A 27,225-nucleotide genomic window follows, 5' to 3' on the forward strand; every position below is an offset into this window, starting at 1 on the left:
GCCTTTTATTAGATTACTTCTGTAGCTCCTAAAGAAGTCACCTCAGTTTTCTGAGACTGAGTTTTCTCAACTGAGCATAGAAAAGGGGTCAGATGATCACTAATTCCCAGTAAGTATAATATTCTATGGTTTTATCATAATTTGTTAACTGTCAATTTTTTAATAATGGTTAAATAGAATGTCTTTTGTAGTTCACTAGCACTAACAGCATGGCACCCCACTCCAGTACTCTTGCCTGGAGAATCCCATGGACGGAGGAGCCTGGTAGGCTGCAGTCCATGGGGTCGCTAAGAGTCAGACACAACTGAGCAACTTCACTTTCACTTTTCACTTTCATGCATTGGATAAGGAAATGGCAACCCACTCCAGTGTTCTTGCCTGGAGAGTCCCAGGGACAGAGGAGCCTGTTGGGCTGCCGTCTGTGGGGTGGCACAGAGTTGGACATGACTGACACGACTTAGCAGCAGCAGCAGGAGCACTAACAGCAAAGGTGACAATTTTGTGCCAAGAAGCTACCAAACCCAACTTCCAGAAAATACACAGAAAAGGCTGCTTTGGCACTCCTCAGGGCAAAGCAGTAATAGGAATCATATTTTGGAACCAAAGGATCACTGCAAGTCACTGGGTCATTTTAAGGATGGAAGAGACTAAAGAGAATGCTCTCAGACATGAAAACAGAGATTCAAAGAACTCAGGTCACCACCCAGGGCCACATGAATAGTCATGTCTCCTGAATACCAGCTGGTATTGCTTCCTCTATCAGTTCAAACAAAGTGCAATTAAGACAGGCTGCTTTATCTTGTGGGTGAGAAGTATACACCTAAAACTTGTGTTTTCACACCCAGATATCCACCTATATCTGTCATATATTCTGGGAGAGGAATTTTAGTTATAACTATTAAACAGAGCTTTAATTGTTAGACATTCCTATACTTTGGGCTACTAGCCAGTAGAAAGTAATTGATTCTATAGGATCTTAATTTCTCTTATTGTGGAACTACTTCAAGTTTAGCAACCTAAAGAAACTGGAGAAAATAATAAAAAGTCATATATCGGTCATTTATTATGTTCTAAATATTATGAAGAATTCAATTTAATTTCATCATATTTAATCCTCATAGCCTATTTTATACACCGGGAAATTGAGACATAGTGGGCAAAAAGGCTTTTCCAAGTTATGTGGGTTATAAGCAAGCCCATCTGGGTTTTGCTGCCAGAACTGTCTGACTCTGCAGCCTGTGCTAAATGATGATTTGAAGGATGATGAATCAACAAAAAAATCATTTATTATTTCTTCATTTTCCAATGTCCGTCTTATATCCAAGGTAAAATATCATGTTAATCAATTTTATCCCCTCTCTACACACCAAGAATGGGGCTGATCCACAAGAGAACTAAGAAGTTGATGAAATGCAAGTTGTCAAGAAGATTCAAAAATAGTTTTAATATATTTGTGTGTCTAATAAAATAACATAAAATTGTATGAATATCTACAGTAAAAAGTATGTTAACTTAGGTATTAAGGTATCTAAATAAGAATGGGGACAACATTTGTTTGAAAAAAATATTCTTACAAGTGCCTGGGAGCAAAAAAGAGAGACTTGAGTTTGGAGCAAAATGAAATTCTTCAGAAGAGAGAAAGGTTCAGGTTTTTTAAAAGAGGATGGAAGGAAAGAAAATAAGAACAAAAAGAAGAAAAGAACCAGCAGGATAGCAGAATGTTGGGTAGGAGGCCATGCAATCTCTCCTTGTGATTCTTCAGCTAGTCAATAAAGCTATTAAATACACACACACACACACACACACACACACACACACACACAAATACTGAGTGGAGCTAGACATTTTGTGGAGTAGAGAAGGAGCTAAGCCCTGCACTTACATTGGTTTGGGACAAAAAAGTAATAGCACAGAGTCCAATGCAGACATAGAGAAGACCGTGCAGTGGCTGGGAATACCATGATGAGCAAGAAAAGCCAGATGCACACTTTAAAGATTTAGATAACTGAGTTCTGTAGTACTTACAAAGCACTTCCACAATTATTATCTAACCTAATCCTCACCACAGCCTCACGTGTTAGGCAAAACAAGGATGACTGTTCTACTCGGCACAGAATACTAATGAACCCTGATTTCTCACCAGTGTTCTTTCTGCTTCACCCCTCGCTGCTGTTCTAAATACAGTAAGTCCACTAGGTACAAACGAATCCCATTACCAGAGTGCATTGGTAAGTTCAATTTGTTTGTAAGTCAACCAAGTTAGCTTAGGAGCCCACCAACACAATTGGCTACATAGTACCATACTATAATAGGTTTATTATACTTTTCACACAAATAATACATAAAAAATAAACACAAAAAAATAAGAAAAAAATTTAATCTTATGGTACAGTACCTTGAAAAGCACAGTAGAACCAGTTATATCATCACTGCTTTTATGCTTGCTTCCAGATATCCTGACCTTGAAGTAAAGGTACTGTACTCAGTACTTTGTACAGTAAAGTATGCAAAAGCACAACCGCTTGTAGAAAATGCACACACACCAGACACCTGAACTACCTTACATAATTGGACACACAAATGCACATTTGTGCCTTTGAAAGTTCACAACTTGAAGGTTCCCACATATGTCACCATGTAAACATTTCCCATTAATTACAAACTTCTTAGGCAGTTACAAAATATAATAGCACCTTAAGTGTTATAACAGTTTCTAACTCACTGTTGCAGACTTTCCCACAAAACTTTCATCAAGCTACAAAGACATCTAAGGGAATTTAAAGTGGCTGCTATTTGCTCTCATCCTTAGATGGCAGAGGTGTGAATCACTGATTCACCACTGTTGACAGAGAAAAGACCCATTTCAAGCAAAATAATTGGCCTCAAGTAGGCATGGTACAATTTCCACCTCCCCTTTCAATGCTACTGTTCTGCAGGTGTATTCTCACAAAAAGAAAAACAATCTCAACATGAAAGGCACTTAGGGAATTAACTCCACTTAAGAACACGTGTATTAAAAAAATATATATATATAGAGAGAGAGAGAGAGAGAGAGAGGCACAGGGGGCTTCTTGATGCTTTTTGTGTGGGGGAGTTGAAGAGTAAGGAGTTGTGACTGTTTTAACTTTTTTAGAGGGAGAAAGAAAAAAATTGCAATGGGTGGTCCAATTTACAACTCGGACTAAAACTGAGTAAATTCTATGCTCTCTTTTAACTTTGAAATTCTGTGACTTTAAATATGAACAGAACAGGGGAAGAAAGGAAGGGAAGTGAGACTTCAGAAGATTATTTAAAAATGCAATGAAGGAGCAAACAAACATCCCTCTAGTGCATCAGTCATTACAAGCAAGGTGTGATGCATTAACAACAAATCCTTAAATCTCAAAACTCTGAAATAAGACAAAGACTATTTCTCTCTCATGCTATATATCCATTGGGAGTTAAGCTCTGCTCATCATAGTTACTCAAAGCATCAAGCTAATGGAACAGCCATGTTGAAAGTTTCTCCTTACCACACTGAAAGAAATGAAAGTTCTATGGGATCTCATGCTGCTGCTGCTGCTGCTGCTGCTGCTAAGTCACTTCAGTCATGTCCAACTCTGTGCAACCCCATAGACGGCAGCCCACCAGGCTCCCCCATCCCTGGGATTCTCCAGGCAAGAACACTGGAGTGGGTTGCCATTTCCTTCTCCAATGCATGAAAGTGAAAAGTGAAAGTGAAGTCGCTCACTCGTGTCTGACTCTTGGCGACCCCACGGACTGCAGCCCACCAGGCTCCTCCATCCACTGGGTTTTTCAGGCAAGAGTACTGGAGTGGGGTGCCATCATACCAGCAATTAAATCCTCTGAGCCCAGAAAAGACACTTGCTACTTTGGTTCACAGTTCACTGACCATGATCAGTCACATGTTCCCAACCAACCACTAACAGACCAAGAAGTTCAATCCTACCACGTACCCACAGAGCAGAAATTCCAAGTTACTTCCTAAAGATCACTGTCATCCACCAGTTCAGTTTCTTAGGGTCTAGGTTTGTTTCAAAAAGGGGCCCGGATAGATTTCACCATTCCAAGGACTCAGCCAGTCAGTCAGTTCAGTCGCTCAGTCGTGTCCGACTCTTTGCGACCCCAAATACCGCAGCACGCCAGGCCTCCCTGTCCAACTCCCAGAGTTCACTCAGACTCACATCCATCGAGCCAGTGATGCCATCCAGCTATCTCATCCTCTATCATTCCCTTCTCCTCCTGCCCCTAATCCCTCCCAGCATCAGAGTCTTTTCCAATGAGTCAACTCTTCACATGAGGTGGCCAAAGGACTGGAGTTTCAGCTTTAGCATCATTCCTTCAAAAGAAATCTCAGAGCTGATCTTCAGAATGGACTGGTTGGATCTCTTTGCAGTCCAAGGGACTCTCAAGAGTCTTCTCCAACACCACAGTTCAAAACCATCAATTCTTCAGCGCTCAGTTTTCTTCACAGCCCAAGTCTCACATCCATACATGACCACTGGAAAAACCATAGCCTTGACTAGACAGACCTTTGTTGGCAAAGTAATGTCTCTGTTTTTCAATATGCTGTCTAGATTGGTCATAACTTTTCTTCAAAGGAGTAAGCATCTTTTAATTTCATGGCTGCAGTCACCATCTGCCGTGATTTTGGAGCCCCCAAAAATAAAGTCTGACACTGTTTCCACTGTTTCCCCATCTATTTCCCATGAAGTGATGGGACCAGATGCCATGATCTTCGTTTTCTGAATGTTGAGCTTTAAGCCAACTTTTTCACTCTCCTCTTTCACTTTCATCAAGAGGCTTTTGAGTTCCTCTTCACCTTCTGCCATAAGGGTGGTGTCATCTGCATATCTGAGGTTATTGATATTTCTCCCAGCAAACCTGATTCCAGCTTGTGCTTCTTCCAGCCCAGCATTTCTCATGATGTACTCTGCATATAAGTCAAATAAGCAGGGTGACAATATACAGCCTTGATGTACTCCTTTTCCTATTTGGAACCAGTCTATTGTTCCGTGTCCAGTTCTAATTGTTGCTTCCTGACCTGCACATAGGTTTCTCAAGAGGCAGGTCAGGTGGTCAGGTATTCCCATCTCTTTCAGAATTTTCCACAGTTTATTGTGATCCACACAGTCAAAGGCTTTGTGGCATAGTCAATAAAGCAGAAATAGATGTTTTTCTGGAGCTCTCTTGCTTTTTCCATGATCCAGCGGATGTTGGCAATTTGATCTCTGGTTCCTCTGCCTTTTCTAAAAAACCAGCTTGAACATCTGGAAGTTCACAGTTCACATATTGCTGAAGCCTGGCTTGGAGAATTTTGAGCACTACTTTCCAAGGCCAGGGGCAGCAGCCGGGAGGAGCAACCCCACGTCCAAGGAGCAGTGGCTGCATGGGTGCAGGAGAGCCTCGAGGAACTATTCCACGTTCAAGGTCATGAGGGGTGACAGTGAGGAGATACCCCTCATCCAAGGTAAGGAGCAGTGGCTGCGCTTTGCTGGAGCAGCCGTGAAGAGATACCCCACGTCCAAGGTAAGAGAAACCCAAGTAAGACAGTAGGTGTTCCAAGAGGGCATCAGAGGGCAGACACACTGAAACCATAATCACAGAAAACTATTCAATCTAATCACACTAGGACCCCAGCCTTGTCTAACTCAATGAAACTAAGCCATGCCCACGGGGACACCCAAGACGGGCAGGTCATGGTGGAGAGGTCTGACAGAACGTGGTCCACTGGAGAAGGGAATGGCAAACCACTTCAGTATTCTTGCCTTGGGAACCCCATGAACAGTATGAAAAGGCAAAATGATAGGATACTGTAAGAGGAACTCCCCAGGTTGGTAGGTGCCTGATATGCTACTGGAGATCAGTGGAGAAATAACTCCAGAAAGAATGAAGGGATGGAGCCAAAGCAAAAACAATACCCAGTTGTGGATGTGACTGGTGATAGAAACAAGGTCTGATGCTATAAAGAGCAATATTGCATAGGAACCTGGAATGTCAGGTCCATGAATCAAGGCAAATTGGAAGTGGTCAAACAGGAGATGGCAAGAGTGAATGTCGACATTCTAGGAATCAGCGAACTAAAATGGACTGGACTGGGTGAATTTAACTCAGATGCCCATTAGATCTACTACTGTGGGCAGGAATCCCTCAGAAGAAATGGAGTAGCCATTGTGGTCAACAAAAGAGTCCAAAATGCAGTACTTGAATGCAATCTCAAAAACAACAGAATGATCTGTTCGTTTCCAAGGCAAACCATTCAATATCACAGTAATCCAAGTCTATGCCCCAACCAGTAACACTGAAGAAGCTGAAGTTGAACGGTTCTATGAAGACCTACAAAACCTTTTAGAACTAACACCCAAAAAAGATGTCCTTTTCATTATAGGGGACTGGAATGCAAAAGTAGGAAGTCAAGAAATACCTGGAGTAACAGGCAAATTTGGCCTTGGAATACGAAATGAAGCAGGGCAAAGACTAATAGAGTTTTGCCAAGAAAATGCACTGGGCATAGCAAACACCCTCTTCCAAGGCCTCAAGTACAACTAATTGACAATAAACCCTAAAATTAGGAAGAAAAAAAAAAAAGGAAGGTGCTGTTGAAGGCCAGTCTTTTCATTTTTAATTACTTTAAGTTTCTTGATAATTATGGAAAATGAGATGCTATGATCAATGGCTAGGTTTATACACAACCAACACTATAAAATTTTTGTTTCCATTTATGTTAGCAGCTTGCCTGGTAAGGCCCTGAGACCTCCTTGGTGGGCACCAAAGGTGCATGTACAATCAAGGTAAATGCCTAAGTACTGGAGTTTGAGACATTAATCGTGGTCCTGGCTCTCAAGGTATCCATGACTCAATATCAAACATATTTTGATTTTTAAAAACACACTTGAACTAATAGTTGTCTTGAAGCCTTAATTTTGGGGTAAAAAATAAGCTTTGAAATCATCCAAATACTATCATCTTCATAGCTACAGGAAGGCAGCTGAGCTCAACAAAGCCAATAATGCCATTTTGGCGCCACGTCTTCAGTAAGCCAGAAAAGGCAAAGGGTAAGTGTTGTGAGCCAGCAACAGACCCAATGATACAGAAGGCCCTCTGAATGTAGGGCTAAAGGGTGTAGTGAAACTACATTGAAAATCAAGGGGGAACAACAAAAAAAAAGATTTGTCTTTCCAGAAGCTTCTCCATGCTTCAGTCTTACCAATCAGTTTTGGAGTTTAGTCTCTGTACCTGTGGAAGTCATTTCAATATTGTAAATCAAAAATCAAGACACCTTATCTGGTCTAGCAATAGCATCATCATCATCACCATCACAGCCTCTATACAGATTCATCCATTCCCCACCACAACTGTGTGAGGCAAGTATTATTATGCTTATCTTAAACTGAGGAAATTAAAGGTTTAAAAAATTAAATAATTTTCCCAAGATTACTCTAATAGTGCATGGTGAAACTTTACTTAAACCCAGGACTTCTGATGCCAAATATTGTGCTCCTTCCACACAGTTGTTATATTTCCCAAGTGCTTTGGCAATCATCTGCATTCAAGTCTTTAAAGAGGAGAAGCTGGGATAGACATATACATACTACTACATATAAAACAGATAACTAATGGGGACTTACTGTATAACAAAGGGAACTCTACTCAGTACTCTGTACTGCCCTATATGGCAAAAGAATCTAAAAAAGAGTGGCTATATGTAAATGTATAACTGATTCCCTTTGCTGTACACCTGAAACTGACACAACATTGTGTATCAACTGTACTCCAATGGAAATTAATTTTTTTTAAATAATAAAAACATATAAATAAATTAATTAACAGAAAAAACTGAATACTAATACGGGTGATGTATGATTTGGAAACAATAAGCATTTTCTCTAAATGAGAAATGGGTCAAAATGTTTAAAAGTGACTCTTCAGTGTAGCAGCTGTTGTCATAATTGCCTTATTTTATTTATCCCCTCCTCTTTTAAGAATGAAATCTAGGAACAATGAATATGCTGCTGTGACTCCCTAAAATAATTTCTCTTTTGCAGGGAAAAGAGTGAGTCTAAAGTACATATCACCAGTATTTATCTTAGCATTTCACTGTTGCAATTAATCAAGTTAAAATATAAGTAATGGCTAAACTTAGATTGCAAATTCTGCATAACATTCTTTATCCTAGACAGGGTTCATCCGGTGTACCCAGGATGCCTAGGACAACATTGGCTCTGGATCATTCAGTTCCATTTCTGCAAACTGTGGCCAGGACTTGGCATCAGGAATTTCAAGTACATAAAGTAAATAACCAGATATAACCTCTGATTCTTTTGCTTTAGGGAGGTGAGGCCCAGATTTTTCCTGTTTTGTTATTGTGCTTCAGGACAGAGTCAACTCAGCAGAATGCCACTCCCTTGATCTGTGGAGAGCTATAAAGTCACTCCCCATCCCAAAGGACAAAGAGGGGTAAGTGCTTGAGTACTTGTATCAGGACGGTAAAGTCAGATAGTATCGAGTCTTCTGTGTACACTGGTAAGTACATTGCTGGGTAGACTACTAACTGGTTAATCAAGGGGAAAACATGTATTCCTAATGCAAAGGGAAATCAGGACTTTTTCTTAAGAGCTTTCATTAATAGCTTATAACTTGGTGTTAGATAATGGTTTGGGGGTTTGTCTACCAAATATTGGCGTGAGCTCAGAGACAGAGGCAATGACCCCTCCCTTTTGAATCTGACCAATTTATGTTGCATGTTGTCTTTTTTTCACTCAGTTAAATTCACAGGAGTATAAATTTTAAGAGTTGCAAAACTCTCTTGTAGATATCCGGTTGAATGCCATCTGATTAACAGATGGAAAGACTGTCTGTCCTTTGTTATTTGCTAGTTTCCGCCCCCCCCCCCCACTGGAGAAGGCAATGGCACCCCACTCCAGTACTCTTGCCTGGAAAATCCCATGGACGAAGGAGCCTGGTGGGCTGCAGTCCATGGGGTCGCTAAGCGTAGGACACGACTGAGCGACTTCCCTTTCACTTTTCACTTTCATGCACTGGAGAAGGAAATGGCAACCCACTCCAGTGTTCTTGCCTGGAAAATCCCAGGGACGGCAGAGCCTGGTGGGCTGCCATCTACGGGGTCGCACAGAGTCGAACACGACTGAAGTGACTTAGCAGCAGCAGCAGCAGTTTCCCCTCCAGCCAAGGGAATATCTGTGGCCTTGTAACTGGTATGGTGAATTTAGAACCTGGCGGAACTTTTCTTATCAAGTGATTGTGTTTTGGAAGAAGCTGGAGGAGGGGGTAACAGCTGCTGGAGGTTAGAAATCCCAGAGCAGGGGGGATTTCTAACCTCCAGCAGCTGTTTCCCCCTCCTTCAGCCTCTTCCGAAATACAACCACCTGATAAGAAATGTGTGTATATGTCCATGTGTGAGAGAGAGGACAAGAGACACAACACAGGACAGAGAGACAGAAAGAGAGAAAGGGGAAGGGGCGGGTGGGTAATGTACAAATAAAGGAATGGTTACAAGCCTGTCTGGCTTCCCTGGAGGCTCAGAGGCAAAGAATCTGCCTGCCAGTGCAGGAGATGAGAGTTTGATCCCTGGGTTGGGAAAGATCCCCTGGAGAAGGCAATAGCAACCCTCTCCAGTATTCTTGCCTGGGAAATCCCATGGACAGAGGAGCCTGGCAGGCTACAGTCCACGGGGTCACAAAAGAGTCATGACTTAGCAACTAAACAAGAAGCCTGTCAGCACCAGTGAAGATGGTTTCCTTTGAAATACATAGATGAGTCACACCAGAAACCTTTTAACACTGGTTAACTGCTGGACTAGGTATAGGATCGGAGAAGGCAATGGCACCCTACTCCAGTACTCTTGCCTGGAAAATCCCATGGATGGAGGAGCCTGGTGGGCTGCAGTCCATGGAGTCGCAAAGAGTTGGACACGACTGAGCGACTTCACTTTCACTTTTCACTTTCATGCATTGGAGAAGGAAATGGCAACCCACTCCAGTGTTCTTGCCTGGAGAATCCCAGGGATGGGGGAGCCTGGTGGGCTGCGTCTACGGGGTCGCACAGAGTCGGACGCGACTGAAGCAACTTAGCAGCAGTAGCAGCAGCAGGTATAGGATAGTTTGCATTTCTTGACACCAGTAGACAAGGTCTCCTGATCAATTAAAATATATTCAGAAGGGAAGACTATAACCCAAAGATTCCCAGACTTCCTAGGTTTAAGGGGCTCTTTAGTGTGCAAGTAATTTTGTCACAGGGCCCCCAAGCTATAGTTCCTCTTATTAAATAGTCACATCCAAACAACTTATGTATTTCTTTTCTTTGTATTTGTATTTTTATTCTGTTCTCTGTATTTATATTTTTGTTCTTTTTCAATCAACCTTGTAGTTGTTTGAAATAATAATACACAAACTTAAAGGAAAATGTTATTTTTATTTTATACTTGAATAATCGCAATTACTTAATAATGAGGTGCACACAGCACTGCTCAACTCGGAATCAGATCAAATATTCATTTCCTGTTCTACCTCAACTGTTCACTTTTTAACATTGCAACAGTCAGAAACCTAGCTTTGCAGAGATGTTACATTATGGAATAGAACACATCCCTATATGATATAAAAATTGTGGACTACCTCCAGCTAATACTTTGGTATTCAACAGACATGGAGTATTACTACGCTTTCCTCAAATTTTTAAAATAACTCGGTACCTCTGCACACAATTCTGGGAATGACAGCCCTAGCCTCATGTTCTAACCCCTATATCATCCTAATAAACCAACGGAGGCACTCAGTCTGACTATGGTACATTATATTTTCGCATCTTACTTCTTTTGAAGTAGAGGCAGTGATGTAAAATGCTTAGGAAAACACCAGTGTTTGTTTGTAACCCAGTTGGTTAAAAATTGGTGACTTTGATGTAACCGACAGTAATTTCTCAACTCATTTAGCAATTTTGTGTTGCTTAAGTTATTTTGCTTGATGTTTTTTATAAACTCACTTTCATCCAGTGGACACTTCAATTTGGTCATACTTTTTATTTTTATTACTTCTTTCATATTTAGTCAGCTTTGATGAGGATTTCTTCATTGAAATAATGATGATGGTGATGATACGCTGCTTTTAAAACCTCCGGCAAAGGAATGGCCAAATTTTTATTGTGTATTCACATTAGAAGCAATAGTATTTTTAATATTCATTTTGCATTAGCATGTGAAATAACACTAATCAGTGGCATTAGAGTATTTTTCACCTTAATAAAATTTCCTACCCTGTTATCAATCACTTTGTCTAACCTACAGCAGTCACTGACTAGAAATGATTTTTAGTTAAAAGAAATAATAAAGGCAGACAATACTTTTTCTAAAAAGCACTTATTAATTTTTTTAATCACTTTGGTTTCATAGAAGTATCAATACTTGAAGAAACGGTTGGAAGCATTAATTTTCATTAGCATGTGAATGCAGTAGTCACCTTGAGTGCATATGTGCTCATGTATTCTCATGTTCACTTTTCCAAACATGAGAACAATTCATGTGAGACTATGGACACACACCAAGTAGATCTGAAATGAAAACGTAAAGAAATAAAAAGAAAAGTCCTGAAGGGTGATTTGAAACCTGTTTTTTCTCCTTTTATCTTTTTCTCTCTTTCCCTTTCTCTCATCATCACTTCTTTTATTTCCCTACTCATTTCCTTTACTTGCTAGAACACAATCTTTAGCTATATATTTCTAGTTGCCCCAATACTCTTCTATTCCAAATAAATAAACTCAAAATTGTCAAGGCAGATATCTACAAAAATATCAGATTCAAGAAAATGCTCCTGAATATGTAAAAATAACATAGCAACTTCTATTCTGAGATAAGAATGTCCCAAGTACTGTGCTAAAGTGTTTTACACATCTGTTGATTCATTCTTACAACAGGTTCAACTTCTAGCTATATTTTTTATTTATTTTTATCGGAATATAATTGCTTTACAATGCTGTGTTAGTCTCTGCTGTACAGTGAAATGAATCAGCTATATGTATACATATATCACTTCCCTCTAGGGCCTCCCTCCCTGCTCGCCCGAACATCCCATCCATCTAGGTCACCACAAAGCGCCAAACTGAGTTCCCTGTGCTATACAGCCAGTTTTTGCTAGTTATGTATTTTGAGAAGGCAATGGCAACCCACTCCAGTACTCTTGCCTGGAAAAATCCTATTGACGGATGAGTCTGGTAGGCTGCAGTCCATGGGGTCGCTATGAGTCGGACACGACTGAGCGACTTCCCTTTCACTTTTCACTTTCATGCATTGGAGAAGGAAATGGCAACCCACTCCAGTGTTCTTGCCTGGAGAATCCCAGGGACGGGGAAGCCTGGTGGGCTGCCATCTATGGGGTCGCACAGAGTCAGACAAGACTGAAGTGACTTAGCAGCAGCAGCAGTGTATATATGTTCTTGCCCGGGACAGAGGAGCCTGGAAGGCTACAGTCCATGGGGTCACAAAGAGTCAGAAAAAAACCGCCATGCACACAGCAACACGCCAACCAAGTGTATATATATATGTCAGTCGCAACTAGCTTCATTTTAGAAGGAAACTGAGACACAGAAACAAATTACTTGTATAACATCATACTGCTGGCAATTAGCCAACACTAAACTTCCAGCTCAGGTCTGACTCCCAAGTACCCTGCTGCTGCTGCTGGTAAGTCACTCCAGTCGTGTCTGACTCTGTGTGACCCCATATATGGCAGCCCACCAGGCTCGCCCGTCCCTGGGATTCTCCAGGCAAGACCCAAGTACCCTACTTTCCCATAAAAAATCCAGAGTGATGTTTACTTCTACAAAAAGGCTGGCTGCATCTGGCCCACACTGAGTAGCAGTTATGACCTGGGGAGGGACTTACTATGGATTGTACATTTGATAGAAAGTCATTTTGAGGACAGACTGTCTGACCCAGGATATTAGCTCCCAGAAGATATTTACTCAATTATTTTTTTAATTAAAAAGATATAAGGTGATGAATTAATTCATTGTACCTGTCAGGAAATCAACCCATTGCCAAATATTTATGCAACTACTGTCCAGGCCAAGCATGCAGCTAGATGCTATGAGAAAATAAGAGACTAGTCACAGAAAATGGCCTTCTGTGAAGAAACATATAGGCTTATGCAGAAAGAAGACTAAACACATACAATCCAGTAAATCAACACAGTAATGTAGTCCTCTCATGTGGGGAACATGCTATTTCTTACAGGAGTCAAAAGAATAGCCCTCCTTAGAGTCAAGCCTCTGTAGAGTCAAATGGTCATGATGCCTCTATGGCCGATCTCTGGCCCTTACTCTCACTGCTACCTCTCTCTGGAGGGCACTTCCTCCACTCCTCTGCCCACTGGAGTTCTTTTCATCATTCAAAGCCGGGAGCAAACAGTACGCTTCTGTGTTGCTTTCCTACCTCCCCAAAGTCAGTATTAGCACCTCTTTCATCATGTGCTTACTGCAAAGCACACGCGAAACATCTCTGTGTTAGCACTTGACACAGAATGTGGTACTTATTCTCAAATCTTACTTTCCCACTGAATGACAGCTAAAGAAGGCATCATGCCTTATTGGTACCCCTGAATACCTTGCCTAGGGCTTAGCAGCATAGAAGCCCCTCATTGAGTATTTGAAGGGTAATTAATGAGAAGGGTAATGAATCTGGCTTGATAAGACCCTATAGGGCATTAGATTTCACCCTCCACATTACCTACTAATTTCCTACTTATGAAATCTCCCCCAAAAACCATCCTACAGACTCTGTCTGAACAAAATAAATATCAGCTTGAAATGCTGAAAAGTGCTTATATTGACCTAAAATTTGCCTCCCTATAACATCTTCAAATCCATAATTGGCCGTAATTCTAATCTGTCGATGATGATTCTTCAATGTTTAAAGGCAAATATTTAAAGTACTGTGTCAGGCCCTTGGAATAAGAGTCAGTACAGATACTCTCTTTTATAAAGTGAGCTCAAGGCAATTCCATAAGCAACTAGAGCATGACTTCCCCCAAAGGGAATCTACTAACTTTCCCCAGTAAATCAAATCCAGCTGAAGCAAATTGGCTCTATAACACTTTCACACGATACCTAAACAAATGGGCCTTTTCATTTCATTCAAGAAATATTTGTGGAGACTTCCTTGGCAGTCCAATAGTTAAGACTGCACTTCCACTGCATGGGGGCAAGGATTCAATCCCTGGTTGGAGAACTACGACCCCACATGCATACAGAGTAGCCAAAAAAATAAAAATTTTAAAAACATATATATATATATAAACAGAAATATTTGGGGGTACTAAGCATCAATTGCACTCATCTCACACACTAGTAATGCTCAAAATTCTCCAAGCCAGGCTTTAGCAATACGTGAACCGTGAACTTCCAGATGTTCAAACTCTTTTTAGAAAAGGCAGAGGAACCAGAGATCAAATTGCCAACATCTGCTGGATCATGGAAAAAGCAAGAGAGTTCCAGAAAAACATCTATTTCCGCTTTATTGACTATGCCAAAGCCTTTGACTGTGTGGATCCAATAAACTGTGGAAAACTCTGAAAGAGATGGGAATACCAGACCACCTGACCTGCCTCTTGAGAAACCTGTATGCAGGTCAGGAAGCAACAGTTAGAACTGGACATGGAACAACAGACTGGTTCCAAATAGGAAAAGGAGTACGACAAGGCTGTATATTGTCACCCTGCTTATTTAACTTATATGCAGAGTACATCATGAGAAATGTTGGGCTGGAAGAAGCACAAGCTGGAATCAAGATTGCCGGGAGAAATATCAACAACCTCAGATATACAGATGACACCACCCTTGTGGCAGAAAGTGAAGAGGAACTCAAAAGCCTCTTGATGAAAGTGAAAGAGGAGAGTGAAAAAGTTGGCTTAAAGCTCAACATTCAGAAAACGAAGACCATGGCATCTGGTCCCATCACCTCATCGGAAATAGATGGGGAAACAGTGGAAACAGTGGCAGACTTTATTTTGGGGGGCTCCAAAATCACTGCAGATGGTGATTGCAGCCATGTAATTAAAAGACACTTACTCCTTGGAAGGAAAGTTATGACCAACCTAGACAGCATATTGAAAAGCAGAGACATTACTTTGCCAACAAAGGTCCATCTAGTCAAGGCTATGGTTTTTCCAGTGGTCATGTATGGATGTGAGAGTTGGACTGTGAAGAAAGCTGCGTGCCAAAGAATTGATGCTTTTGAACTGTGGTGTTGGAGAAGACTCTTGAGAGTCCCTTGGACTGCAAGAAGATCTAACCAGTCCATCCTAAAGTAAATCAGTCCTGGGTGTTCATTGGAAGGATTGATGCTAAAGCTAAAACTCCAGTCCTTTGGCCACCTCATGCGAAGAGTTGACTCATTGGAAAAGATCCTGATGCTGGAAGGGATTGGGGGCAGGAGGAGAAGGGGACGACAGAGGATGAGATCGCTGGATGGCATCGCTGACTCAATGGACATGAGTTTGAGTGAACTCCGGGAATTGGTGTTGGACAGGGAGGCCTGGCGTGCTGCGATATTTGGGGTCGCAAAGAGTTGGACACAACTGAGTGACTGAACTGAACTGAGCTGAAGCATCAATTACGTTATGTTCCAAGTGCAGCCCTAGACCCTGGGGTCACAGCAGAGTACGAATCAGATGACGTCTCTGTACTTGTACTACTACTCTGTGTCTCAATCCTGAAAAACAAAAGATGTATATTCAGTTTTGTGCAACAAGCTCCTCTGTGAGACTTCCTTGTCTCATGGCAAATGTTCAGGAAGATAGTATCTTTGAGGTAATTTTGCATCTACTCTTTGATCCATCTGGTTTAAAAATTTACTAACTTGGGGAGAGAAAAAGATCACAAAAAAATTGGGGGGAACAACAGCTAAAATCACATGATAAAGAGTTAAGCTTGTGCGTGTTGACCAAAATGCTATAGGAATTTAAAGAACAGAGGCTCAGTGATGGGAAAGGCAAAGAGGAAGCTGATTTAGGGAAATGTTTTTATACTTAAAATAGCTTCTATTTATTGAGCATTTTCTATGTCCCAGGAGCACTTCTAAGCCAACTGTCATGTGTAATTGACTCACTTGATTCTAACAAAACCCTGCAAGGAAAACACTACTATTTTCTTCACTTTATATGATACACAGAGGAGTAGAATGATTTGCCAAAGTCACAGACAATGTGGTCCAGAGTCTGGTTGCTTACCCGGGGGTTCCCAACCCCCTGTGGCCTGTTAAGAACCCGGCCACACAGCAAGAGGTGAGCGGAGGGTGGGTGGGCCAGCACAGGTAGCGACACTTCCTCTGGCCCTGGCCATCGCTCCCCCATTGCTTTCATTACCACCTGAACCATCCACACCTGCACCCTAATCCCTGGAAAAACTGTCTTCCATGAAATCATTCCCTGGTGCCATAAAAGTTGGAGAACACTGGCTTAACCAATACATTATATTGCCTCTCATCATTCTTACAAGTTCATGTTAACCCATGGCCAAGGTCAGATACCCCTCCATCAGTGCCAGTGGTGACACGATGGTTTCCTAGAGGTGAGTCAGGACCCTGTGGAGACAGGAAGAGAATTCTCCATGCCTACCTTTCCATCCCACACCTTCTCTTTCCCACTGATGACCATCCACTGGCAGCAGGTAGGAGAAGGATGACAGCACAGCTGGAACACTGGCAGTTTGCCAGGGACAGGGACCAGCCCAGGGCAGTGTTGTAACAGCGCCTGTGGCGGCCAGTGTCTTGGCTCTGCATCTCAACCCCACTCCACCAGCTTCTGGGTGACCTCGTATCACATCACACCAATCTGAGATTCGATTTCACGTGTTTATAAAAACCTGAGTTTGCCAAGGCGATCCTTTCCTGGGCTGCTGCTCTATTATTTTACTCAAGGGTTTGTGGAGGAAGGCTGGAGGCAGCAGCACAGTGCAGAACGCAAAATTCCGTGTACTGAAGGATCCGATTTCAACCATTCTGCCAAAAGCTACAGTCTTGACAAATGTACTGTTATTTAGCACCAGTTCTGAGTGAGGGGGTGGGAACATACGAAGCACAGGGTTAAACCAGTGACCCGAACATTGCCCTCCTCACATGCACGACACCAGAAACCAGCTACAGAGGATTCAAAAGGAGCAAATCCCTTAATCTCTCCAATTCTTTTTCCTGGTTCGCTAGAGCAGCCAAGGATGGGGTGAGGCTTTCACTTATGAATAAATGGTTCCGCTTCATTGTCCCCACACAGGACAACATGGCCAAACGAGTTGCGATTGTGGGCGCTGGGGCCACTGGCCTGGCTTCCATCAAGTGCTGTCTGGAGGAAGGGCTAAAGCCCACCTGCTTCGAGAGGAGTGATGACCTTGGGGGGCTGTGGAGATTCACCGTAAGTAGAGTTTCCGTGACTTTGTTGTGTGTCTGTTGGAAAAGGGTTGACTGGTGCAAAAAGAGATTGAATTTCTTCCACAAGGGCTGGCACCCATGAGGAGGAGCTAGAAACATCCGCTGAACAGGGAGACAGAAAGGGCCATTGAAAATTTTTTTTTTTTTTAAAAAAGCAGAAGGGCACCACCTGAATTTGGGTGGGAAGTGCATCAGCTGCCTTATAAACTACACCCAAAGCCAAGAGGAAGAAAGATGCCCATGAAGGGTAGAAGAGGATGAAGTGGCTGAGACAAGCTGGGAAAGCTCAGGACAAGGGAGGATAAGACCAGAACTCTGGGGGTCTGAAGCAAGAAACTGCAGTGTGGGGGCAACGGTATGAATACAGTGCAGGAATTTCTGCCTCTGCCTGCAAGACTGAGCTGCTTATACCAACTTCTTTTTCCAGCCCTGCTCTATCTTAAGTAAAGCAGCATAAGACTCAGTGTAGGGGGAGTTCTGTACTCAAGGTCTTGTGATCCTGGCAGTTCCAACCCATGCCAAGAACAATCACAAGTAAAGGATGTGAGTTTGGAGACTTTTTTGATGCTGGAGGAAAATAAAAGTAATATTCTCAGGACTACAGTATGGATTGGAGAGGGGAGGAGGGAGAGGCAACTATAAAGCCCACCCTTGACTGCCCTGGGACCCAGGAGAATCACAGGGGCCCTACTGGAGTCACTGAAACTCTGAACTCCACAGCTCAGCCAGAGAGATTTTTGCATCAGATTTCCTCAAACTTATTGTTTTTCCTTCTTTTCAGGAGAACAAGAATATTTCCTATGAGCTTTAAATGTGCTAAGGAGAAAGATGTCAAAAGAATGAAAAGGAGCAAGGTCTCAGATATCCTGGCCTCAGAGGCCCTAAGAGATTAAGAGAAAGACCTAGCATTCTCTTATTATTGAAGGGTAGAACTTGGAACAGGAATAAAGCACTCATTTACTAATTCAGTGAGCAAAGCTCCAGAGAGGCCAAAGGTGCTAATTTCATATCAGTTCAGTCACTCAGTCATGTCCGACACTTTGTGACCCCATGAATCGCAGCAAGCCAGACCTCCCTGTCCATCACCAACTCCCGAAGTCTACCCAAATTCATCGAGTCAGTGATGCCATTCAGCCATCTCATCCTCTGTTGTCCCCTTCTCCTCCTGCCCCCAATCCCTCCCAGCATCAGGGTCTTTTCCAATGAGTCAACTCTTCACATGAGGTGGCCAAAGGACTGGAGTTTCAGCTTCAGCATCAGTCCTTTCAATGAATACCCAGGACTGATCTCCTTTAGGATGGACTGGTTAGATCTTCTTGCAGTCCAAGGGACTCTCAAGAGTCTTCTCCAACACCACAGTTCAAAAGCATCAATTCTTTGGCACTCAGATTTCTTCACAGTCCAGCTCTCACATCCATACATGACCACTGGAAAAACCATATAGCCTTGACTAGACGGACCTTTGTTGGCAAAGTAATGTCTCTGCTTTTGAATATGCTATCTAGGTTGGTCATAACTTTCCTTCCAAGGAGTAAGCGTCTTTTAATTTCATGGCTGCAGTCACCATCTGCCGTGATTTTGGAGCCCCAAAAAATAAAGTCTGACACTGTTTCCACTGTTTCCCCATCTATTTCCCATGAGGTGATGGGACCGGATGCCATGATCTAAGTTTTCTGAATGTTGAGCTTTAAGCCAACTTTTTCACTCTCCTCTTTCACTTTCATCAAGAGGCTTTTGAGTTCCTCTTCACTTTCTGCCATAAGGGTGGTGTCATCTGCATATCTGAAGTTATTGATATTTCTCCCAGCAATCTTGATTCCAGCTTGTCCTTCCAGCCCAGCGTTTCTCATGATTACTCTTCATAGAAGTTAAATAAGCAGGGTGATAATATACAGCCTTGTCGTACTCCTTTTCCTATTTGGAACCAGTCTGTGGTTGCACGTCCAGTTCTAACTGTTGCTTCCTGACCTGCATACAGGTTTCTCAAGAGGCAGGTCAGGTGGTCTGGTATTCCCATCTCTTTGAAGATTTTCCACAGTTTATTGTGATCCACACAGTCAAAGGCTTTGGCATAGTCAGTAAAGCAGAAATAGATGTTTTTCTGGAACTCTCTTGCTTTTTCCATGATCCAGCGGACGTTGGCAATTTGATCTCTGGTTCCTCTGCCTTTTCTAAAATCAGCTTGAACATCAGGAAGTTCACGCTTCATGTATTGCTGAAGCCTGGCTTGGAGAATTTTGAGCATTACTTTACTAGCATGTGAGATGAGTGCAATTGTGCAGTAGTTTGAGCATTCTTTGGCATTGCCTTTCTTTGGGATTGGAATGAAAACGGACCTTTTCCAGTCCTGTGGCCACTGCTGAGTTTTCCAAATTTGCTGGCTTATTGAGGGCAGCACTTTCACAGCATCATCTTTCAGGATTTGGAATAGCTCAACTGGAATTCCATCACCTCCACTAGCTTTGTACGTAGTGATGCTTTCTAAGGCCCATTTGACTTCACATTCCAGGATGTCTGGCTCTAGGTGAGTGATCACACCATCGTGATTATCTGGGTCGTGAAGATCTTTTTTTTGTACAGTTCTTCTGTGTATTCTTGCCACCTCTTCTTACTATCTCCTGCTTCTGTTAGGTCCATACCATTTTTGTCCTTTATCGAGCCCATCTTTGCATGAAATGTTCCCTTGGTATCTCTAATTTTCTTGAAGAGATCTCTAGTCTTTCCCATTCTGTTGCTTTCCTCTATTTCTTTGCATTGATCGCTGAGGAAAGCTTTCTTCTCTCTCCTTGCTATTCTTTGGAACTTTGCATTCAGATGCTTATATCTTTCCTTTTCTCCTTTGCTTTTCCCTTCTCTTCTTTTCACAGCTATTTGTTTTTTTTAATATAAATTTATTTATTTTAATTGGAGGTTAATTACTTTACAATATTTTATTGGTTTTGCCATACATCAACATGAATCTGCCACAGGTATACCCATGTTCCCCATCCTGAACCCCCTCCTCCTCCCTCCCTTTACCATCCCTCTGGGTTGTCCCAGTGCACCAGCCCCAAGCATTCTGTATCGTGCACCGAACCTGGACTGGCGATTCGTTTCATATATGATATTATACATGTTTTGATGCCATTCTCCTAAATCATCCCACCCTCTCCCTCTCCCACAGAGTCCAAAAGACTGTTCTATACATCTGTGTCTCTTTTTCTATCTTGCTTACAGAGTTATCGTTACCATCTTTCTAAATTCCATATATATGAGTTAGTATACTGTATTGGTGTTTTTCTTTCTGGCTTACTTCATCTGTATAATAGGCTCCAGTTTCATCCACCTCATTAGAACTGATTCAAATGTATTCTTTTTAATGGCTGAGTAATACTCCATTGTGTATATGTACCACAGCTTTCTTATCCATTCATCTGCTGATGGACATCTAGGTTGCTTCCATGTCCTGGCTATTATAAACAGTGCTGTGATGAACATTGGGGTACACGTGTCTCTTTCAATTCTGGTTTCCTCGGTGTGTATGCCCAGCAGTGGGATTGCTGGGTCATATGGCAGTTCTATTTCCAGTTTTTTAAAAAATCTCCACACTGTTCTCCAGAGTGGCTGTACTAGTTTGCATTCCCACCAACGGTGTAAGAGGGTTCCCTTTCCTCCACACCCTCTTCAGAATTTATTGCTTGTAGACTTTTGGATCGCAGTCATTCTGACTGGCGTGAAATGGTACCTCATTGTGGTTTTGGTTTGCATTTCTCTGATAATGAGTGATGTTGAGCATCTTTTCCTGTGTTTGTTAGCCATCTGTATGTCTTCTTTGGAGAAATGTCTATTTAGTTCTTTGGCCCATTTTTTGACTGGGTCATTTATTTTTCTGGAATTGAGCTGCAGGGGCTGCTTATATATTTTTGAGATGAGTTGTTTGTCAGTTGCTTCATTTGCTATTATTTTCTCCCATTCTGAAGGCTGCCTTTTCACCTTGCTAATAGTTTCCTTTGTTGTGCAGAAGCTTTTAAGTTTAATTAGGTCCCATTTGTTTATTTTTGCTTTTATTTCCAATATTCTGGGAGGTGGGTCATAGAGGATCCTGCTGTGATGTATGTCAGAAAGTGTTTTGCCTATGTTCTCCTCTAAAAGTTTTATAGTTTCTGGTCTTACGTTGAGATCTTTAATCCATTTTGAGTTTATTTTTGTGTATGGTGTTAGAAAGTGTTCTAGTTTCATTCTTTTACAAGTGGTTTACCAGTTTTCCAAGCACCACTTGTTAAAGAGATTGTCTTTAATCCATTGTATATTCTTGCCTTCTTTGTCAAAGATAAGGTGTCCATAGGTGCGTGGATCCTCCTCAGACAGCCATTTCGCTTTTTTGCATTTCTTTTCCATGATGCTAGTTTAGTCCCAGCATAAACCAGCTTGGCTCACATAAAGAAAAACTGCATATCTTGAAATGTGTCCAACCACCAAATGTGACCATCGATGCACAGAGACCTCCCCAAGGGGCCTAGGGGAAAGAGAACTTCTGTTCCTATGATTCAAACCACATACATTCCAAAAGACAAGCAGAACCTGACATGTATGCCATAATGGCCTCTCATGGCCATTGAAGACACTGCTAATCAAACACTATTAGGACTCAGGGACTCATACTCAGACATTTGTGACTCTTTAGACTATAGCCTGCCAAGCTCCTCTGTTCATGGGATTTTCCAGGCAATACTGGAGTGGGTTGCTATTTCCTCCTGTAGAAGATCTTCCCAACACGGGGATCAAACTCGTGTCTCCCATGTATCCCTCATTGCAGGACATTCTTTATCTCTAGACATCAAGGAAACCCAGTCAAACACTATTCCCTTCACCTAATTAACCTCAGAATCCTTCTTAACACAACACCTCAGATTACCACTAATTAATCTGATGCGTTAGCATTAATCCATCAGAGTTGAGAGCTGGCTTGCAGAATAAATTTCCAGAATAGAGGGACAATTAGTAGAGTTGTTTGGTTAAAGTAATCTCAGTCATAGCAAAATGTAAGCCCAGAGACCTTGGGATACCAGAGAAAAATGCCCCTTATGTCAATCACATATACCCAATTATTAACACACTAAAAAAAAAAAAAAAGAAAAACCATTGATGAAGAATCAAAAGAAATGTGTTCTAGATCCATCTGTGCCCAACTGGCTATGTAATTGGACAGATCAAACACCTATGCACAAAGCACTGTGAGGGACACAAAAATGAGAAACAGTCATCCTGCCCTGTGGTGATGCCCAGTCTCTTTACGAGACTGATAGAAAAGGGCAGGATCTTGCAAGTCGGGAGCAGTACTATGGGCATTTAAATGAAGTCAGGATAACATCCACTTGAGGGAAGCCAAGGAAGGCTTCATGGAGGAGATAGTGTGTGATGGACTCTAGAAGATTTCAACAGGCAAATGAGATTGAGTGGGAAATACCAGGGAGGATATTGTAAAGAAAAAGTACTGTGCTTGTTGGAAAATAAAAATAGCTTATTGGTACATGGGGTATGTGTAAGAGAAAACATGGAAGAAGAGGACAGTGGTGGAATGTTTGAGGATTCACACTCCATTTAGAAGGAGCTTCCATGGTGGCTCAGCTAGTAAAGAATCTGCCTGTAATGCAGGAGATGAAGGAGATACTGATTCTATCCTCAGGTGGGGAAGATACCCTGGTGGAGGTCATGGAAACCCCCACAGTATTCTTACCTGGAGAATCCCATAGAGAGAGGAGCCTGGTGGGCTACAGTCCTTAGGGTCACAAAGAGTTGGACACAGCTGAAGCAACTGAGCACACACGCACACACTCCATTTAGAAAGCAATGGATAATAAGCAGAATTAATGTCTTTGTTGCTATTGTGTTTGTTTGGATTGCATGATAGGAAGACCCATATATGTTTCTCTCAAGTAAAGAGAATATACTTGGGATAACAGGAAATGACTGAATACATTAGCCCAAATTGAGACAAAATCCTAGCAGTAAAAGGAAGAAGTAGAATTGCAGATCCAAGTGGAAGGATTTGCCTTGGGAAAGTGCAGAGGCACACTTTCCTCAGAGACAGGAAAGGAAGGAAAAAGGGACATGGACAAGAGATGTTGAGGTGAAGGAGAGAAGACACAGGAGCAAACACAATGGAGGCCTCAGTTCTTTCAGGAAAACATGGCATCTGTGGAGGCTGAAGAAGTCAGGGTGGAGAATGAAGGAAAAAAGAGGTCACTGTGAGGCAAGTGATAGCACATCAAAAGGATGAGAAAGAGGGTGACCCAGCAGTAGCCTAAGTAATTAACAACTCCTTTCAGTCCCCATTACCTCATCTGTAAAATGAGAACATGGAGTCAGTTTAAAAAATAGATAAAAGCTAAATTACTAGGGTCTTGGGAGGCAGGAAAAATCACCTCCACCTTCATTCAGCAGCTCTCTCTTGATACAGAAGCCTCTTTAAGGCACCTCTGTACTACCTGGAGATTCCTCTAGAGCCTGACTGAAAATCTCTAAACTAAGTGACCTTATAGGGGACTTTCAGCTTTAACGTGCTATGAGTCTCCTGAGTCTTTCTAGAGAAATCCCTTCCAGCTCCTACCCCAGCAGATACACACACACACACACACACACAGAAGACGGTTGGAGGTGTCTTTGCAATCAAAGCAAGTGGCACATTCAAAACCTGTAGAATTAGAGTCTGCCCAGGCAAGGGCTCTCCTTGCCACAAAATGTACAAGGGTTATTTTTAGGACCTGTTCTGGGTGGAAGGGGTCACAAAGCAAAAATAAAATGGCAAACTGCAGAAACCTAAGAAAACAAATATGGAGAAGGTTTCTAATAAGTGGAGAGATGCCCTCAACATTATAGAGATTATGGACTACTGCTGTTTAATTCAATATTCATATGGGCATAACTCTGGCCTCTTCTAGACCACAGTCTTAAAGAGGAAGCAGACAAAGGTTGCAACGGAAAAGAAAGCCCATTTCTTTTCCGGGGTGGGGGAGGGGTTGGCAACATTTCAAAAGAAAACAACCCACCTGTGAGCACCAAATCCAGTGGCAGCAGGAGGCAAGTGTGGAACATCTGTTCTACAACCAACTCTCTCAGGCTCTGAATAGGGAAAGGAGGCTTAGAACAGTAATGCTAAAGGCTGATTATTCAACTGTAGAGGAATAATTGAAGAAAAACATGCCAGGAATTATCCTGTCGCTCATAACTAATATTACTCTTAGACGGTTTTAGGTTAGGAAGGAGCCTTGAGAAATAGCCTTCATGTAGAACACTGACACCATCTAGAGGTAATTATACTATGCTGACAGAAACACATTCTGCTTCACCCTTCACATCTCTGTAACAATAATCCTCCCCTGGAATGACATTCTTCCTCTGTCCATCAAGGTCTTTGCCTCCACACATGTATCCTTTTGCTTATTCCAGTTATTGAGTACCCACTATGTGCTTTGTGCTGTGTTGTACTTAGTCACTCAGTTGTATCAGACTCTTTGCAATTCCATGGACTGTAGTCCACCAGGCTCCTCTGTCCATGGGGATTCTCCAAGCAAGAACACTGGAGTGGGTTGCCATGCCCTCCTCCAGGGGATCTTCCCACCCCAGGGATCGAATCCAGGTCTCCTGCATTGCAGGCAGATTCTTTACCAGCTGAGCCAGCAGCGAAGCCCAAGAACACTGGAGTGGGTAGCCCATCCCTTCTCCAGGAGAACTTCCTGACCCAGGAATTGAACCGAGATCTCCTGCATTGCAGGTGGATTCTTTACCAGCTGAGCAACCCAGCAAACCCACGAGGCACCTTATGTACCACATATTTTTGGATTCAGTGAGGGCAATGATTAAGTATAATACTTCACCCCTTAAATCATTGAAGGTTTCTTTAGGTGTGTTCAGCCTAACTCTTACAGGGGTCGAAATGATCTGTTAAATGGATACCTTTTTACTTCTTAAAAATTTATTTTTTAAGTTCAGTAATCTTAGTAGGTTTCACTTTATTCATATATTAAACAAACATTTATTGAATTCATATCATCTTGGAATAGATCCACCTGATAGGCCCCTACCCTCTCATGGGGTTCCTCAAGCCTTCTCTGAGGTTTCCACAGCCCACCTGTGCTGTAGATCTGAAGACAGATCTATAGACTGTGGACAGACTATATATAGGCAGTCTGACTATAGGGAAAAGAAGTGACAAAGTAAAATGGGCTCTGACTTTTCAAAGGAGAGGAAAAGAAGGAAACAATTGTTCTTGAGAACAAGAGCTGTGAACAACCTAGCTCAGGGTTCCCCACACTCAGTGTTGAGAGAAAGTCTCTAATGTGTCTATATAGTAGTCACTTTAATTATCATTTTATATCCATATTTTAAATGAGAAAGGAGAGACCTCTGACCTGACAAAGCTTCTTCCCATTGCCAACAGTCTTCTCTGGAGGACACAGAACTTGAGAAAGTAAATCTCCATGGTAATTGTAGAAGAATAATACAAAACAGTTAATATTTTTTGAGAGCTTATCAGGCAGTGTTCTAAATGCATTCAGTTCAGTTCAGTTCAGTCGCACAGTCATGTCTGACTCTTTGTGATTAGAGCTATCATTTCATTTTATCCAAGGGTTATATGTACTATTGTTATTCCTATTTCAAGAGGAGAAAACTGAGACACAGAGAACTTAAGAAAATTCCCAAGGTCACCCAGCTAAAAATGTTCTGCTTAAATATGAACCCAGGCTGTCTGACTCCAGGACCTGCGCTGTCTAGAACTATACTCCATTCATTTCCAGAGTCTGTGCCATAGCTCAGGAATAAGGGCGTGCAAATCCTGGACTGTTCATGAAATCCCATGAAGTGTTCTACTGAATATAATGTCCTTACTATTGTATTGCAGCACCAAGTGGACCAAGAAGCCAAAAACCCCTCAATTCTTGCCCTTATTATTTCCCCTTTTCCCTCCTCTCATTCGGGCTTCCCTGGTGGCTCAGAGAGTAAATAATACACCCACAATGCGGGAGACCTGAGTTCGATCCCTGGGTTGGGAAGATCCCCTGGAAAAGGGGACCCACTGGAAAAGCTACCCACTCCAGTATTCTGGCCTAGAGAATTCCATGGACAGAGGAGCCTGGCAGGCTACAGTCCATGGGGTCACAAAGAGTTGGACATGACTGAGTGACTTTCACATACACACACCTCTCATTCAGTTGCCCCTTCAAGACAAAAATGTTTCCCCTAAGTGTCCTCATCAATTCTCAGGAAAAACATGAGTCCACACACAGCATACCATGGCAACTGGCAAACTAAGACGGAGAGAATGCCAAGAGTGCCTGCCGCCAGGGGTCCCAGTGGCGCCTGGGAATCATTGGGACATTTTTTTCACAGAGGCAAACCCTGGAGGGGAGGGCTCAGGACTTGCAAACCTCATTCAGAAGTGCCATGGACCTGTAATCTCTGTATATACCTTAAACACATCAGACCTTGTGTTTTTACCAAGAGAAACAAGCAGAGGAGGAAAGAGACAGAGCATGTTGGATTCCACCCTATAGGCTGACATCTGTGATACATTGTTTCACAATAAGCTTCAGTGTTTCCTGTAAAGTTTTCTTCTTCCTGCCTTTACAGTTATCTTCCAAACTGTTGCAAAACAAAGCTGGTTTTGGTTTCTTTATTTTCTATTTTTGTTTGTGGGTTCATTTGTTTTAAAGTCACCATGGTTTCATGACTTATTCAGTTTCAGTGAGTCTCCACTGCTCTTTGATTTTTAAACATGCCATTACTAAATGCTTTAAAGTTTCTTGAACTATTTT

The 27,225-nt window shown here is 42.1% G+C and overlaps 1 protein-coding gene across 3 annotated transcripts in view; it reads left to right on the forward strand.

Annotated features, from left to right (window-relative positions):
- Nucleotides 1-32: 32 nt before the first annotated feature.
- FMO1 (flavin containing dimethylaniline monoxygenase 1) overlaps nucleotides 33-27,225 on the forward strand; it is a 47,195-nt gene continuing 20,002 nt past the window's right edge. The window contains exons 1-3 of one of the 3 annotated variants that reach the window (XM_010813213.4): nucleotides 33-109; nucleotides 5,262-8,457; nucleotides 17,277-17,414. In XM_010813213.4, the coding sequence (XP_010811515.1) occupies nucleotides 17,283-17,414 (132 nt within the window). In that variant the 5' untranslated portion in view covers nucleotides 33-109; nucleotides 5,262-8,457; nucleotides 17,277-17,282. Of the gene's footprint in view, nucleotides 110-5,261; nucleotides 8,524-12,806; nucleotides 15,820-17,276; nucleotides 17,415-27,225 lie in introns of those variants that run through there. The other 2 variants (NM_001206199.1, XM_059875325.1) reach the window with 2 other exon arrangements.

This window comes from Bos taurus, chromosome 16 (assembly GCF_002263795.3).
Source record: "Bos taurus isolate L1 Dominette 01449 registration number 42190680 breed Hereford chromosome 16, ARS-UCD2.0, whole genome shotgun sequence".
NCBI lineage: Eukaryota > Metazoa > Chordata > Mammalia > Artiodactyla > Bovidae > Bos > Bos taurus.